Source organism: Trematomus bernacchii, unplaced genomic scaffold (assembly GCF_902827165.1).
Source record: "Trematomus bernacchii unplaced genomic scaffold, fTreBer1.1, whole genome shotgun sequence".
In the NCBI taxonomy this organism is placed as follows: Eukaryota; Metazoa; Chordata; class Actinopteri; order Perciformes; family Nototheniidae; genus Trematomus; species Trematomus bernacchii.
The window spans coordinates 11187142-11204008 of NW_022987851.1; the positions used below are offsets into that span (position 1 = coordinate 11187142).

At 39.4% G+C, this 16867-nt stretch overlaps 1 protein-coding gene across 1 annotated transcript in view; it reads left to right on the forward strand.

Annotated features, from left to right (window-relative positions):
• The window catches only part of plch1 (phospholipase C, eta 1), a 57264-nt gene that overhangs the window by 33991 nt on the left and 6406 nt on the right, over window positions 1-16867 (forward strand). Inside the window, exons 8-19 of the mRNA XM_034112961.1 lie at window positions 767-970; window positions 2242-2362; window positions 4932-5103; window positions 6957-7064; window positions 8850-9005; window positions 9734-9796; window positions 11048-11145; window positions 12914-13011; window positions 13115-13294; window positions 15438-15545; window positions 16049-16173; window positions 16347-16431. Of these exons, the coding sequence (XP_033968852.1) occupies window positions 767-970; window positions 2242-2362; window positions 4932-5103; window positions 6957-7064; window positions 8850-9005; window positions 9734-9796; window positions 11048-11145; window positions 12914-13011; window positions 13115-13294; window positions 15438-15545; window positions 16049-16173; window positions 16347-16431 (1518 nt within the window). The remainder of the gene's footprint in view (window positions 1-766; window positions 971-2241; window positions 2363-4931; window positions 5104-6956; window positions 7065-8849; window positions 9006-9733; window positions 9797-11047; window positions 11146-12913; window positions 13012-13114; window positions 13295-15437; window positions 15546-16048; window positions 16174-16346; window positions 16432-16867) is intronic.

Here is a 16867-nt window from a genome sequence, read left to right on the forward strand (position 1 = left end):
TTTCCTCTTGGCAGTGTGCTTTTCCACAGTCTTCTTCTTTTCGTTTTCTGCTCTCTGGCTTATTTTCTGATTTTCCATGCTCTTGGTATTCTTGTCTCATTTTTATCCCTCCTCTCTGGATGAAAGGATGCTTTCTTTCTTCCCACTCCCCTCCACTCCGTACCACCTAAAAAAAGAAGAATATCTGCCATCGAGAGGTTCTAAACCTCACCACTCTGGTTCGAAACCACTGTGCTGTGGTTACACTGTGCTTGTCTGTCATCCTTGGTATTTTCCCAGAGAGATCATCATGCAAATGAAGAGAGATATTGTAGGTGCCACTGTTAGAAGCCGTTAGAAGGTGCATACATTGATCTGAGGGCTGGTAGTTTGAAATACAAAATATTTTGTGTTACGATGTTCACTTTAATTTCAGGATATTATATCTAAATGTAAATCTGATAACAGCACGACAAACAATGTTTTAAACACTTTGCTTCACCTCTGCATCTGCAAGGCAGAGAGTCCTCAGCAATTCTACTGGCTCTCTGTGTAATTCAACTTAAATCTAACAAGGCTAAAAGATAAAATTATTATATTGACCAGTCTGTACTAAATTCTAACAGACAACAAACAGCACTGTCATAAACAGATGATGGTGAGCCTATGTAGTTCACTTGATTCAATATCCAAAGTAATACACCATGATTGAACTAAGCTAAATACTTTAGAATCCCTGATGTGATTCCACATATATTTTTAACAATACATTTGTATTTTCCTTTAGGTTTTACAAGTTTCATGCGCAGTCCAACGTGTGACATTTTCAACCCTTTGCACCACGAGGTGAACCAAGACATGGACCAGCCTCTTTGTAACTATTTCATCGCCTCCTCTCATAACACATACCTGACTGGAGACCAGCTTCTCTCCCACTCCAAGACCGACATGTATGCCTGGGTGCTGCAGTCCGGCTGCCGCTGCGTAGAAGGTGAGCGAACATCTGCACTAAAATATGGACGCCATGCGTGGCTAATCTCACTGCGCATAAGCCTTTCCACAGCAGACATTTTGACATGTTGCAGTGGGAAAAGCACAGGTGCAAATAAAAACATTTAGCACGGCTGAATTCTATATAGTGGTATTAGATTGTGGTATCTGTGATCGTGCATCACTGTCACACTGTCATGGCTTACTGGGACACTTAAATAGAGCAGAGCTATCATTGTTCAAGTTATTAGCGGCTTTTCCTGCTATACCCTGTCAAAATGTCTGCTGTGGATAACTACATTTTTTATTTGACAAGCTGATTTATAACTAGGATTATTCCTGTTACACCCTATATAAAATGATACATTTCTGCTAAAAATGGTATAAAACCATCACTGTTAGGAATGTGTACTGCTTAGCAATTTGGGACACTTTATACTGTTTTTAAATTTAACACCTATTTTACTGTGTTAATGTTTGGTAATACAATTTGAAACCAGCCTAAAGTCGCAGTATCTCTGAAAAAAAACACAGAAGCACAATCTTGCACATGCTATTGCAGAGGTCACCAACTACATTTGTCCAAGGGCCAAAATGAATCCAAGAGACACTTTCGGGGGCCAGAGATTTTTATATATATTTATATATAAATCATAATAAATTATATATATTTATATATATATAATTGATTAATATGTTCACTTTATTGAAAAAATAATCTTTTTTTATAAGCCTGTATCCGGGGTAATAAAACTGAAAGCAGTCCTGATTGGCAGGGAAAGGAATCAACTTTTTTATTAATACCGTGTCCTGATTGGTGGGAAACGGTTGCAGGATATAAGAAAATTGTTTGCCAGGCACGCAAAAATGTCACTGTCAAAGAGCCTCAAGTGTAAAGTTGACGTGGAAAACTGCAGTTTTAATGAGGAATGGACGGATAAATACGCATTCATCATGCCATCGTTCAATAAGGCTACACCTGTTCTGCAATGAAACGGTCGCTGTTGCAAAAGAGTACAATCTGAGGCGTCATCATATCACAAACCATGCAACTTTCTCACTTTATTTATTTATATATATATATATATTTTTTTTTGTCTTTGATTGACAGTGTTCGTTAGTAGAATATATAAAAGCTGAGAGATCAAGTACAAATCAAATTGACTGTCTTCTTTATATTCAAAGCTGAACAGAGAAAAGAGACAGAAAACGGAGACTATAACACACCACACTGTTTTATTCATGCATCATGTCTCCTGTTTTCCCCTGCAGTGGACTGTTGGGATGGACCTGATGGAGAGCCGATGGTCCAACACGGATACACTCTGACCTCCAAGATACCGTTCAAGTCTGTCATAGCGACCATCAATAAATATGCCTTCATTAATAACCAGTGAGTCAACAACACAGTGTGTGTGTGTGTGTGTGTGTGTGTGTGTGTGTGTGTGTGTGTGTGTGTGTGTGTGTGTGTGTGTGTGTGTGTGTGTGTGTGTGTGTGTGTGTGTGTGTGTGTGTGTGTGTGTGTGTGTGTGTGTGTGTGTGTGTGTGTGTGTGTGTGTGTGTGTGTGTGTGTGTGTGTGTGTGTGTGTGTGTGTGTGTGTGTGTGTGTGTGTGTTATAATGTTGTTTGTTTACCGCCGTTAACATGAACTGTCTTCTCTTCCAGAGCATTGATCTAAGTATCATCTAATTTATCTATCCTCAATTTCTTTTGCTGCAGAGCATATTTTCTGCAAAATTCAATTGAAAAATCCAAATGTTATTTGCATAGGGAACCAGTGCAATGCTAAGTTCCCTTATTAGTATACAAAAAGTTTACATCCCTGCACCACTCCATTGGCATGAATGGACAAGGACAATAATGGTACAATTTATGATATCCAGAAAGACACTGTTAGACACTACTGTATAGAAGTGTGTGTGTTGGTGTGTGTAAATGTTTAATCGGAACCAGACACTTCCATTTTCCCATAGGTATTGTATAGGGAGAAACTGTCTGAGAATGCCAAATCGAAATGCCATTTTACTGATTTCTCCTTCAGTTTACTCACTCAAATAAATCCGCTGAAGCATCATTTCTGGTTGACATTCAGAAGAGGAAATAATGCTATTTTCTTCTGGACCAACGGCACAATACAGTGTTTCTCTGACATGTATTATTGATTGTATGTTGTTTTCTTTTGTTTTAGTGTGTTGCTTTATGGTCCAGAGTGAGACATAATAACATCAGCTGGCTCATAAGAAAAGCTGACAAACTACATTGTTTCTCATGAGACTAGTCTTAAACTAAAAATGTTCCTGTTATAAAATTATATATTTACTTTTGATTGAAGGTTTCCCCCAAAGGTTTACCAAAAAAATAGCAACATTTTTCCAGCCATGTTTCAGAGAACACTGAGTTTCCTGGCTGCAATTAGCACCTATTACTGAACCATCTGCTCAGCAGTGTTTCCTCTCGCTCCCCGAGGAGCCACTGTTTGTCTCTGCTGGCTCCAACATTACCAAAACAAAGTGGTGTATGATGCAGCTTCTTTCTGCCACATTGGCTTGCTTAGGCATCTATTGCAGCTACTTATAAGTACATCACCTGTGTTATGTAACCATTTTTTAACTTCAAAAATTCAGACAGTGTTGGACTTGATTAGATTTATGTAAATAAACTAAAGTGTAAAAATACATTTGGCATTAGCTTGTGGGAAGTTTGACTAAAATAATTAAGGCTGTTTTTTATGTTTTTTTTGTATAATGTTACACAATATTACATTTTCTCATCATTCTCTGCATGATACACAATATGGTTGTTTACCCAAATGATTTATTTATTTAATTTCAATGCAATCAGTCACAGATCAATCAGTAATAGGAAGCAAAATAAAGACACCGGAACAACATTCAATTAAACAATTGTTAAATTAGGGTTCCCAAAAGAAAATATTAAAACTTGCTTATTAGGAAATACCTGTAAACTCTTAAGTAATAATCAATAGTAATCTGTAATAATGATTCTGACAGGCAGAACGTGTTAATAAATTAAATATGACATACTCACATCTCGATCCCCACTCTGCTGGCTTTTACATTCAGCTGATGTTTTATCATCAGTGCCACCTGTTAATATGATTAATGGCTGCTGGCCTGTATTGAAATGGAGCGAGTCTCTGCTCAATAACACACACACACACACACACACACACACACACACACACACACACACACACACACACACACACATGTGTAACTAATGTATCGCAGGTCTCCCTTGAAAAAGAGATCGTTGATCTCAATGGGATTTTTTAACCTGGTTAAATAAAGGCTACAAACAAACACACACACACACACACACACACACACACACACACACACACACACACACACTCTCTCTCCTTCACCTAAGAGAAGCTCCTGGATCTCCGTCCCTCTGTTATCTCTTTGTCTCTGGCAGTGTGTGTGTGTGTGTGTGTGTGTGTGTGTGTGTGTGTGTGTGTGTGTGTGTGTGTGTGTGTGTGTGTGTGTGTGTGTGTGTGTGTGTGTGTGTGTGTGTGTGTGTGTGTGTGTGTGTGTGTGTGTGTGTGTGTGTGTGTGTGTGTGTGTGTGTGTGTGTGTGTGTGTGTGTGTGTGTGTGTGTGTGTGTGTGTGTGTGTGTGTGTTTTATGTGGATCAGAGTTGGAGGTGAGAGCAGGGCTGCGTTCCCTGAGGGAGAGCTGTCAGTCTGACAAACCTGGCATTTGAGCTGCTCTGCCGTGTGGCCACAAGTCATGTCACCTTTTTAAAAACACACACACATATACGCACACACAAACACACACCAGACACACACACACTAGCACACAGATCATTAACCTGCTACCTCCTTTATTTTTCATGTTTACTCTACGGCTGAATTTAAGTCACATTTTTTAAATGTTGACAGGTTTTAATTTAATTCATGGAAATCTGAATATGTATTTTGATTTTTTTTTTCAGGTACCCAGTAATTCTGTCCATAGAGAACCACTGTAGCATCCAGCAGCAGAAGAAGATTGCTCAGTACCTGCGAGAAATCTTTGGAGACAAACTGGACGTGAGAGATGCCCTTAGCAGGGACTCAAAAACATTACCCAGTCCTCAGAGCCTGCAGGGCAAGATCCTCATCAAAGTAAGAACTCATTTATGGATATTATGGGGGAGTGACAATTAATGTCTTCAAATGAATGAATAAGTAGCAATATTTAAAATATGCCCAGTCTGTCAACTGCACTTGCAAATTGAAACATCTTTATTGCACGGCTCAGTTTCCTTCCTTTTATTTCAGTGAAGAAAGCGGAGCACTCGTTATCTCTCCATATTTTACTTCATGTGCCTTGCTGCACTGACGATGCAAAGTGGGAGAAGCACTGCAGGACGGCTAATTATTGCCAATAAACAGATGAAGCGAAAGAAGAGGAGAAAGTGAGGTCAAATCTAGGTCATTGTATTACTCATAAAGGGAGAAGGAGGGAAGGACGAGATGCCGGCATATGATAATTGAGCGACTTATTGCGTTTTATATTTTTGTCAATTCTGAAATGAGTAGATAACTAAAGACTTATTTAAACAACATACACTGCTACAGAAACAGTCCTTTATGTCTCAAATCCCTGCTAAAAAACTAAATCAAAAAGTAAAACTTAAGAAAAAAGGTGGTTCCTGTTCTTTCCCTTACTATCAGTCAATGAGGGTTATTTTGATATTATTCTGTCTGAACATTTCCATTTGAATTTCAACTTTTTTACACAAGGTTTTATTAAGGTCAGAAGTAGAGGAAACGCATAAAGATAATCCTTTTATATTATTATTATGATTATTATTATCTTTCTTTCTTTCTTTATTTGACCCACAGCAGTGGAAGTAAAGCTTGCAAGACATTGTAATCCCGAAAGGCAGGACAGGTGCATAGCATGATGATCTTATCTGATGATCAAAGCACTTTGAATTGCCTTGTGTTGAAAGGTGCTATATAAATAAACTTGCCTTGCCTTCTGTTGATATGATGAATTTTTTAATATCACTTGGACGGTTTTAGACCCAGAAGATCCTTATCCTCCAGCAAAGGACAAGTTATTGATACAAAGAGATAGGGAGTACTTTGATGGGCAACTCTATCACCTTTTATTGGATATTTTTTTTAAGAACCAGATACAACTGACTTTATCTGTAACGTGAAGAAAGGATACTTTGTTCCATGAGGAAAAAAGGAGCTTTGACTTTTGCTTCTCCCCAGCCAGATGTATAAAAAGTAAAAGAGCACTATTGATTCATAAAGCCCTTTACTCCTCTAAAAGTATTCCCCCCTCTCTCTAATCCTCCTCTTTGCCCTCGTTTGAGAGCCTTTGACTTCCATCCATCCTTTGGTGGAGACCAGAGAGTCACAGGAAAAGGAAAAGTGGCGTTAGGGTTTTTGACAGTCACAGATATAAATAAACGACAGGGATAGACTACCTGGGGCAGTAGTAAAAAAACGAGGGCGGTGGTGTCACCCTGTGAGACACTCGTTGAGATGCGGGAAGCTCGGAATCTGCCATTGATTTTGAGAGAAGCTTAGAAGATCTCGACTCCCACTCACACTTTCAGAATGGCTCACTAATGTGCTTCCTCTCTGCTGAAAGAGCTGCACAGGGAGCTTCTAAGAAAATCAGTAGCTTATTGTAGAATTGTGCGTGTTTGTGTGTGCACTACGGTGTGCTTTGTGCTCTCGTGTGTGTATTTGTGGCAGTCCTGGGGAAAAAAAACACATAACGGGAAATCACTTTAAGGTGCATTTTGTTTGCAAAGGCTTGTGTGCACTTTGGTGAATATCTGAGTGAATATGCTGCATTCTTCTGTGTTATTCTTGGACTATGTTATAGGTTCAACCTGTGTGGGCGGCCTAGTATATAATGGAGACGAGCAAGGATCTAAGACATGTACATGGGTCAAATGTATGTTTGTCCACTCTCCTCTCATGTGTTTGTCTGTCCTCTCTCTGTGTAGGGGAAAAGTCTTCCTGCCTATCTGTCTGCGGACGCCGAGGAAGGGGAAGTGTCTGATGATGACAGCGCTGATGAAATTGAGGACGACTTCAAGCTTAAGAGTAGCAATGTAAGAGAGAAGACTTTAGATTTCATAATATGTGCACACAAACAAGCACATTAACATCAACAAACAGACAGGTTACCTCACACTTGAGTTTTCATCAGGCCAGTTGTGCTACTAAATGTTACGGCTGCAATATGCCTTTTACTTACCTTTCACAGAGCCCTTACTCTGTCTTTCTACATGCTGTTGAATCCAGAAAAGCACTTAAATCATTTGAATGAGTCAAATGTATCCTCCAATACATTTGAACAATTATTTAAGTGCTGCTTCGGCAATTCATTAAACAGTTGTAAAGTCACAGACAAAATCTATTATCTAATATTCATTTTAGCTTGTCAGGAACTAATGTGAGAGAGTCAAACCCCGTCCTCCACATACAGGCGCCGCAAACAGTAATGAGATAATGAGATGTTAATTACATTGTTGTGCTCTACGTAATGTCTTCAGTAATTGGGTAGTTATGTCGGTACTTGTAAAGTTTTATTGATCATCATTGCAGTCATTTTTCGGAAGGATCAAAGCTTAGTGGTGCAGACATAAACATTAAGTAATTGCAAGCATTTAATCTAGCTGTTTCTTTTTTATTGATAGATGTTCCTTGTGCCATTTATAATGGTCATTTATCCTGTTTATTTATTCCGTGATACAGTAGTGCCAGGGTCCTCCTCACCACATTTAAAACAGGAAAACACTCACTTATTCTCCAGATGGTGCGTTGTGTAACACAATATGGCATAATTCTTCCAACATTTAGCTGGAGGCATGATGCGCAGATGCCACTTTGGATGATCATTGCCATTTTGAAATGGTGGTGGCAGGTTTCCACTGATGAGAGGTTTTGTATTGCGCTCATTAAACCAGTTTGCTTTCACAGCAGTAACCACTAACGTTTCATTTATAGTGGGATATAGCTTTTGTCCAACAGTGACACACAGGCTGTGGAAAAAGAGTAACTTATGTAGGCTAGCAGTACTCTATATTATGCCAAAAAAACTGACATTTCTATTTACATTTTTCTAATCACTACTGGTTGTTATATAGAAAGAGAAGTGTAAAACACTGAAGGGATTTGAAGTCTCTTTAGTGAAAGTGAGAATTTTACATTTCAAGATACCTCAATTGGTAGCCAAAAAAAATAAAGAGCTTTTGGCTAAATCAAATCAAATCAAATTTTATTTATATAGCACATTTTTAAAACGATTTTTGGTCGAGCCAAAGTGCTGTACATATAATAAATTACCTTACAGTAAGGACACTTTACAGCAAATATAACGGCACAGTTTGTGCAGAATATCAGTATGAGAAAACGACACCCTCTGTCCTTAGACCCTCACATCGTACAAGGAAAAACTTCCGGAGAAAAAATAAATAAATAAGCAAAGCGACACTAAAATCTAATGTTGTGCATATTAGATAATCAAAGGAAAGGCAAGGCAGCTTGTGTTAGCTGGATGTCTCGTTACTGGTAAAACTCAGGTGGTTCAGGAGTCAAAATGTTGTTTTTATTTTCTTTACTTGTACAGTAGGTGGCGCACATCTCTATTCCTACTGTTGTACTTTTTAAACTGTTTCTCTAGTTACTTTTCTTGCCAAAAGGTGATGCTGGTGGTTCAGCCTGGTGTCAGATGCTTTGCATGGGTGTTAATGAGTGTCCAAAATGACACTCCTCTGCATCACTTGCTGTTAATATATGTGTCTTTGCACCTTTCTTAAAACAACCTCTGCTCGATACCTTGCCTAGCTCTTTCTCCATCCCTGTTTTAACACATTTCCTCCTTTTTCTCACAGGGGAACGGTAATCACCAGGTGGAGTCTGACATCAGAAAGAAACTGGACTCTCTACTGAAAGAATCCCGAATCGGAGACAAGGAAGACACAGACAGTTTCAGCATCCGTGCTCTGCTCCGGGCTACGCATCAGGGCCTGCAGAAGAACCTGCGGCAGGTACAAAAAGGAAAAGTGTGGAACTGCATACGGAGCAGACTAATACTCGTCAACAGATGAGGAGAAGAAAGAGTGAAGAGGGTGGTGGGGGGGGGTGATGTAAAACTAGGCCATGGTATTAGTCACAGAGGGAAAGGGAGAAAATAAAGGGTTTGGCTGGTTAATGCACCACTCACAGGTCACATAATGCACTGAATACATAATAAATAGTGAGTCAAGACTGCTGTGTGTTTTATCTAAAGCATGTCAAAACAGCCTGAAAGTGATGAGAAACTAAATGTCTGCAGTGTTACTTAATATTTAATTTCCCTGCTTGCTTCTCGTGCTATTTTTAGAGGATTCAGTTTCCTGACATCCATTTTTATGTGCTGGGTGTTGTTCATCGGGGTTTCCTATTCTCTTTATTCTACTCCTTCTTTGTTGGTGATCCCCTCTACTTCATTCTGTCTCTAAAGACAGTCCTTTCTGTCTCTCCTACTGTAATATCCCTTTTTCACATTTTCTCTTTTTCTTCTTTGTCACCCACTCAGTTTTGCAGCTTTGCTGTGGTTTATTGGCTGATTTCTGATGCAGCCCCTCCAGCTATTGAGCTTTAGGGTTTATGTGTCTTGCTGGGTGCTAATGTGGTTTTGATTAGATGCACATCAAATGATCCACACATAATATTGTAAACAAGCACACACCCAAACACACATATAAATCTGTGGATGTGTTTTTCTTGTCTTTAGGGCTCCAAAGGGGTTCTGAAGAAATCTCAAAGCAGATCCTTACTCACGACGCTCAAACAGAAGGTGAGTAGCATGGAAAGAGAGCTGGTTTGATTCTTTATGTACTTGTGTGAGATCTGAAATGGCTATTGTGAGTTACCATTAAACTGGCCACTAAGTTTCTGTTTCAAACATGAGTGTGATGTGTCCCTTAGGCTGATCTTCACTTATGGGAAGAAGAAAAGAAAGCCTCCTCACTGTTCTCCTGTAGATAAATATACCATGACATAAACATATGCATATAAATATTAGCACCCTATGTAGTGTTATCTTCGGCCTGTAGTAGGTAGCAGGATGATCATTTACTGACACCCTAGTCTTCCGCATACCTGTGAATTACACATGCAGATCTTAAGTATGTACTGTCGTGATTTAGATCCTTTCTATGGTACGTTTGTGGTGTGTTTTTCATTATTTCACACTACAATATAGGTTTACATGTCAATGTGTAATATCATTTTTCAGCCTGGTTATTTCCCACGGAGAATTTCTTCCTCTATCTATTTGCTTTATTTTGACCTTCCTATACAACCTCACATCTCCTCTTCATTCTTTAAAGCCTCCCTCTTTGCATATTATGCGTCCTCCCACGTGTGTGTGTGTGTGTGTGTGTGTGTGTGTGTGTGTGTGTGTGTGTGTGTGTGTGTGTGTGTGTGTGTGTGTGTGTGTGTGTGTGTGTGTGTGTGTGTGTGTGTGTGTGTGTGTGTGTGTGTGTGTGTGTGTGTGTGTGTGTGTGTGTGTGTGTGTGTGTGTGTGTGTGTGTGTGTGTGTGTGTGTGTGTGTGTGTGTGTGTGTGTGTGTGTGTGTGTGTGTGTGCGCATGTAATCTGTTGGCATCCAGCCTAAACCCTGTAATTATTGCAACCCTCATCCTCTCCTCAACTCCACTTTAGCCTAATAGAGATGTTGCTTCTCTCAACAAAAAAGCGCGCACTTCATCAAATACACACTTGCTATAATTACATGTGTTTTACCTAAAACACCCACTAACGTGCACAACCACACATTCAAACTGCTACTACAATAACAATACTTCGAATGAATAGAATAGAAACACATACTAGGATACATTATCAACCACCCTTGTCTACTTGCAAACTCTTACTGCAAGTTTGTGTGTGGGCGGTGTCAGGTATGATGTGTATTTAAAACAGTATCAGGATTATAACTGAAGACAAGGATATAGGCAATGCTATTCTGCTTTCCAACCAGTAATACAACTTTCATTGTCTTTTGTTTGCTTGTTTATTTATTCCAATGTGTGTCCATTGCTCAGAGACACTCCAAATCCAGGCTGTCATGCCAAAGCGTGGACAAAGAGGAGGATGTTCAGGAGACTGGGACCAGGAGGGAGGCCGGAGGACAGTTCAACAGGTGACCTTTGACCTGCTATACCAAAACACTGACAGCCCCTGAGTACTGGGAGGTTTGATGGTTGCTGGCTGCTTCAGGGCTGCAGAGCATCAGTGTCATGCAAGCTAAAGCTTCTTCAGCATTCAGTTGTGTTTGTGTGAGGGAAAGACAAATGGAGTCAAAGCCCAGAGCTTACACTGAATACAAATAAGAGAAAGCCTGATTGTGCCCCTTCTGCTTTCATGTATCACCTTTGACACATTTACAGTAACTGAAGCTGTGTTCACTCTGCAAGCCTTGCTCTATCATGACTCCCTGCTTACATGACATATTGTATACTTTTGGACTGCTTTGATTTATCAGGTTACTTTACTAAAGTGACCCTCAAGTGCATAAGACCAAAGACAGGTCAACCAGCATCAATTAAATTATGAAAAGGCAGCACCGGTGGCTCAAAGCGGTGTTTACTGCATAATATATGTAGTCAAAAATAGTTCTTCTGACATGGCTACTATTATCTTTATTTTTTTTGCTTTTAACTTCAAAACATTCTTATGTTTTCAGTGACTTAAAAGTTTAAGATCATTTATTTATTAAAATAACCAACACAACTCTAATAATCTACTTAAAGTTCTCAAGAAAAATGTCTGCATTCAAATCTTTGGGGAAACACATTGGTACCTGAAAGTATAAGAGTAAAAGTCCCAATCATGCAAACCGACCACTGGTAGTATTATATTTTTGCATAGAATATTATTGTATTTAATACAAAAAAGTGAAACCAATTACTCAATATCCTTCCTAAAAATGAAATGTCTAAATAATAAATAATTAATACATTCTAATGGCGATATCACAATTGTTAAAATATTGAAATGAGTTATATATATAAATATTCAAAATGTTACTTAACATCTATACAGTATTACAGTGAATTGCACCCAAAATTTTCCACATCAAAGTTCCTCCACTGAAAACCTCTACTGCTGCAATCCTCCATCTTCCCTAATGTCATGAGAAAAATGTGTGCATCCAACATAAATGCCACACATACTCTCTGTGCTATCATTACTGAGATGCGTGTTCCATTGCCACACAGTGGATATTCACATATGAAAGAGACTCAAATCAGCATTGTCAGGATCAATGCTCGTTGTCCCATTCACAGTTATAAAAACTGATCTGATTCTCCAATCAAGGTGGAGAAAATCCAATTGAGTCCATTTTCATTTGCACCTTAAATATATCACAGTTGTCTTTCACACACATTCTTTGTCTACCTGAATGCTGTTTTTCCTTTTTCTGTGTTAGTGAACATTGAGTAAGAAGTATGGAAATCCAGCTGTGTTTTCCTCCCTCTGTCACTCCCTGTGTATAAAGCCTTTGTCTCCCTTTGTTCTCCCAGTTTCTGTTTGCATATTCATATATGCATGCCACAGTGCAGATCCTACAAGCATGCCTCTGAGTGGCTATGTGACTGACAGACTGTCTTTGTGCAAGATTTGTATGCATGTGTGTGTGAAGTTGTATATTCGTTGTGTCTTGTTGCACTGCATGCGCTTTGGTCCCTATTAGGCGTTTTGCCTTTGATGCTCTTTCCTTGGGTTTGCAAGTTGCCTCCCTTATGGACAATCCTCTCTTGCCTGGCTTTTGCCACTAAATTCTTAAACAGGTATATGAGTGTGTGCGTGTCTTCTTACCTTACCTGTCTCATATATCTTTCATGATCTCACTCACTCTCCTCTATCCTCTCTTGCAAATTTCTTCTGTCATCTGGCAATTGTTTTAGGGGTGGAAGGAAGAGGAAGACGATGAAACTGAGTAGAGATCTGTCAAACCTGGTGGTGTTCACCAACTCTGTTGCCTCACAGGAGTGCCTAAATGAAGGTGAAACACCAAAGCTTTGTCACCTTCACACACAAACAAATAAGGACATTGCAATCTTTTTCGTAAAGACATTTTCTCATCCCTAACCCATGTAACCCTTCAGGCACTCCAGGTGACGTTCTGTCCTTCAGCGAGACCAGAGCGCAATCTCTGGTCAATCACAGAGCTGAACAGTTCCTGGCTTTTAACCAGAGGCAGCTGTCACGGATTTATCCCTCAGCCTATCGCATCGACTCGTCCAATTTCAACCCCCAGTTCTACTGGAACGTGGGCTGTCAGTTGGGTAAGACAGCTGTCTGTCACTCTACGCTTTTTACTTGTATTAAGGTTGTCTGTTAATGAAAACACCATGTCTTCCCTTTAGCCACGCACATGTCATTACACCACACTACACACTTCATTTACACGTATCACATTGTGTAGTTTGCCAGGGGTCATATATGCAGAGACTAATTGGTATGAGTGTGAACACTAACTCAAATGAACAAGATATGTGTGCGCTGCATGAATTTGCATTTTTTGTGGGATCGAGTATGTGTGATTTTATTTGTAGGTATATAGTTGGAATAAAAATGTTTAGAGGATTGAGGAGAAATACATAAATAAAAAAAATTAAAATGGGAGCTGATGAAAAAGAGTCAGAACTTAATATTTTTATTTTGTGCAGAAATGAGTCAAGTCAGGACGTCCAGGGATTCCCTCCTTGTTTCTATTCCTTTAAATTCAAAGGTCTCTTAATTTCTAAGAAATCATCGTTTGAGGTGTACAATAATAGACAAAATATACAAAACATCAAACATTGAACTAGATTGTCTTTGAAGCAGCTGTGATTCATCCTTTTATTACATTTCATTTGTGATGATTAATCTTTATCATCTGTTTCTGGTCCTTAAGGTTTCATGGTTGTATTCACACACAGCTGATTTGAATACATGTATAAATAAATAAACAAACCAAAAATTGGCAACAACATGCACAATTATCCCTAGAGTGACAAATCAATCTCCTCATAAAAGGTTTGCCTCAGTTAATGGGAGGGAGGTGTGTGGTGCAGTGGGTTGTGCGTTGGTGTTCGGATCAGGGGGTCACAGGTTCAAACCCCACTGCAGTCAGCATGTCGTTGTGTCTCTGAGCAAGACACTTCACCCCAAAATTGCTCCTGTGGGGATTGCCCACAGTATTGAGTATGTAAGTCGCTTTGGATAAAAGCGTCTAACAAGTGATCAAAACAATACGTGAGCGGGAGCGAGCGCGCTGCCTTCACCAGCTGAGTTAAATAATGAAGCTTATGCAAGATGTTAGCCAAGCGGCTGCTGCTAACAATCAAAACAATACGTTCCAGCAAGTCCAAGTCAAATAACACAAATGTTAAGACCAGATAATTAGATTCTAAAGAAGAGAACAGCACGGCATATAACCGTAGTTACAGTAGTAACCGTGGCCAGTGCTTACACGGCATAGAACCGTAGTTACAGTAGTAACCATGGCCAGTGCTTACAAGCGCAGCGAGAAAATGAAAGGAACAGATCCTCTGACGATACCGGTAGATATAGCCGGTGTCACGTGGGTCACAGGTGACTTTGTTGTTATTGGTACTCGAGCTGCGCATGCGCACGATGGACATATCCAGTGCTAAAGCACCGCCTCTGGCGGTCAGTAGGGACGAAATAGAACTATCGATCATAAATCTATCGATTAGATTTATGATTCGAAAATTATAAAAGTAGGGTAGACATGTGGATATTATCCGGCTGAACAAAACGTGCATTTATCTAACAGGTTCGTTTTCCACAGACCTTATTTCGAGCTATTTTCCAAAATCCTATGGAGAAATCCCATTGCTTTTTTGTCGAGGGAACCCGAGCGCAGCTTACTTCCGGGTTTTAGGACACTGCACCTCTCACACATGCATCAACTTCACAGCGGGCGGAACTTGTCATAAAGTCAGCGAAAATAAAGCCCACCCATTTAGAGGGAAGATATGATTGGTCAATTGTACTGTCATTTGACATTACTCTCTCATTGAGTTACTGTAGCTGGCCCTCTGTAAATTCATAGCTGGACCACCAATCAGCTCCTGTCTTCACAGTAACTCGCAGAGACGGCTCAAGGAGCTTCTTTTATTTAACCCTTCACATTCCAACAGAAACTGAACAGGCAGATTCGCAGGATTTATTTCTTTGGAAATGTTATTTTAAATACAATTAAATCAAGTTATTTTGGTAAAACTAATGAAAAATATAACAAAACAAATATTTAAAAATAAATGTTTTTTTTTTAATGTTTTCAAATATTATTTTTTAGAATACCTTAGGCCCTAGAGGGCCCTGACGGCTCGCCACTGGCAATTGAAAAAATGATGCCATGTGCAGGCTGAGGTTTAACGACATTTTGTATCTAAATAAATATTTGTCTTTATATTTCAGTTGCTCTTAACTACCAGACAGAGGGCAGGATGATGCAGCTCAACAGAGCCAAGTTCATGGTTAATGGAGGAATTGGCTACGTCCTGAAGCCTCCTCCCATGTGTAAAGGTACTGCGGCAAATAAATCATATGCACACAAACAAGCACCGATACATGCAAATCAATGAACCTACAACATGTGATATTTTACAGAAGGAAAATTAAAACACAAGAAGACTCAAGACTTATATTGGTACACAATTAGAAGATCTTACCTAATGATCTCATCTTCATTTCAGTACTTTTATACTGTTTGATTTTAGAGATCCGACTAGGAACAAAGCCCCAGCTTGCTGCACAATTCTTACGATGCAATGCTTGCTGAAAGCATACACAATTATATTTACTACTGTCCATGAAGTGTGCAAACTATTATGTAATGTGACTATAGCCTCACATGTAAATATAATCTAATAATTTACATAAATGTGTGTTTACATCTGTTTCACCCTTCATTTTGTATATAAGTATTGCATATAACCAGAACAAAGAGATCAATGAGAGAGGATTGGATTTAAGGATTGACTGATGACATAAATCCATCTCGCTCTGCGGTCTTTCATTCCCTCCAGGCTCCTTCAACCCATTCAGTGATGACCCGCTCCCAGCCTACCCCAAGAAGCAACTCATCCTCAAGATCATTAGTGGACAGCAGTTGCCCAAACCACCAGACTCCATGCTGGGTGACCGTGGAGAGGTATAAACACACCAGTCACACAATAACTCTCCATCTATCCTTTTCACACACATGCACTCAAGCACTATAATGCTTGACTACTGAGAAATGTTCAACTTGCTCTACTCAGAAATATTTCCAGCATTATAAAATAAAATATTTGAATGTATTTGTTGCCATCTCTCCTCCATCAGATTATTGATCCATTCGTCGAAGTAGAGATCATCGGCCTGCCAATTGATTGCTGCAAGGAACAAACACGAGTTGTTGATGACAACGGTAAGACACACACAGATTAACATGAACAACATAACACCACTAATTCAATCACAGCAAAATGTTCTCTTAAAAAGTCAGCTTTATGGCAGCTTTAAATGATATTATAAGAACGTTTAAGTATGCCATATCCTCTTAATGTCAATGTTATGTTCACATCTTAACAGTAGGTGAAATCTAACCATCTTATCTTGGCAAATTTCTAATAATTACTGTAGTGCCATCATTTAAAAAAAAAAAAAAAAAGATTACAGAAGAGAAATGAAACCATGGCCACAGAATTCATTAATGGAAGCATACAGGAAGCAGAACCAAGGGATCTGCTGGTGTCACCCCTAACACAGATGAGGGCACCCGGCAGGGGAAAGGGAGAAGCCTCCTCTTGGAAAGGTTATTGAGCCCTGGGAGCTCAATTATGAGATTAGTGTGCAAAGCATTG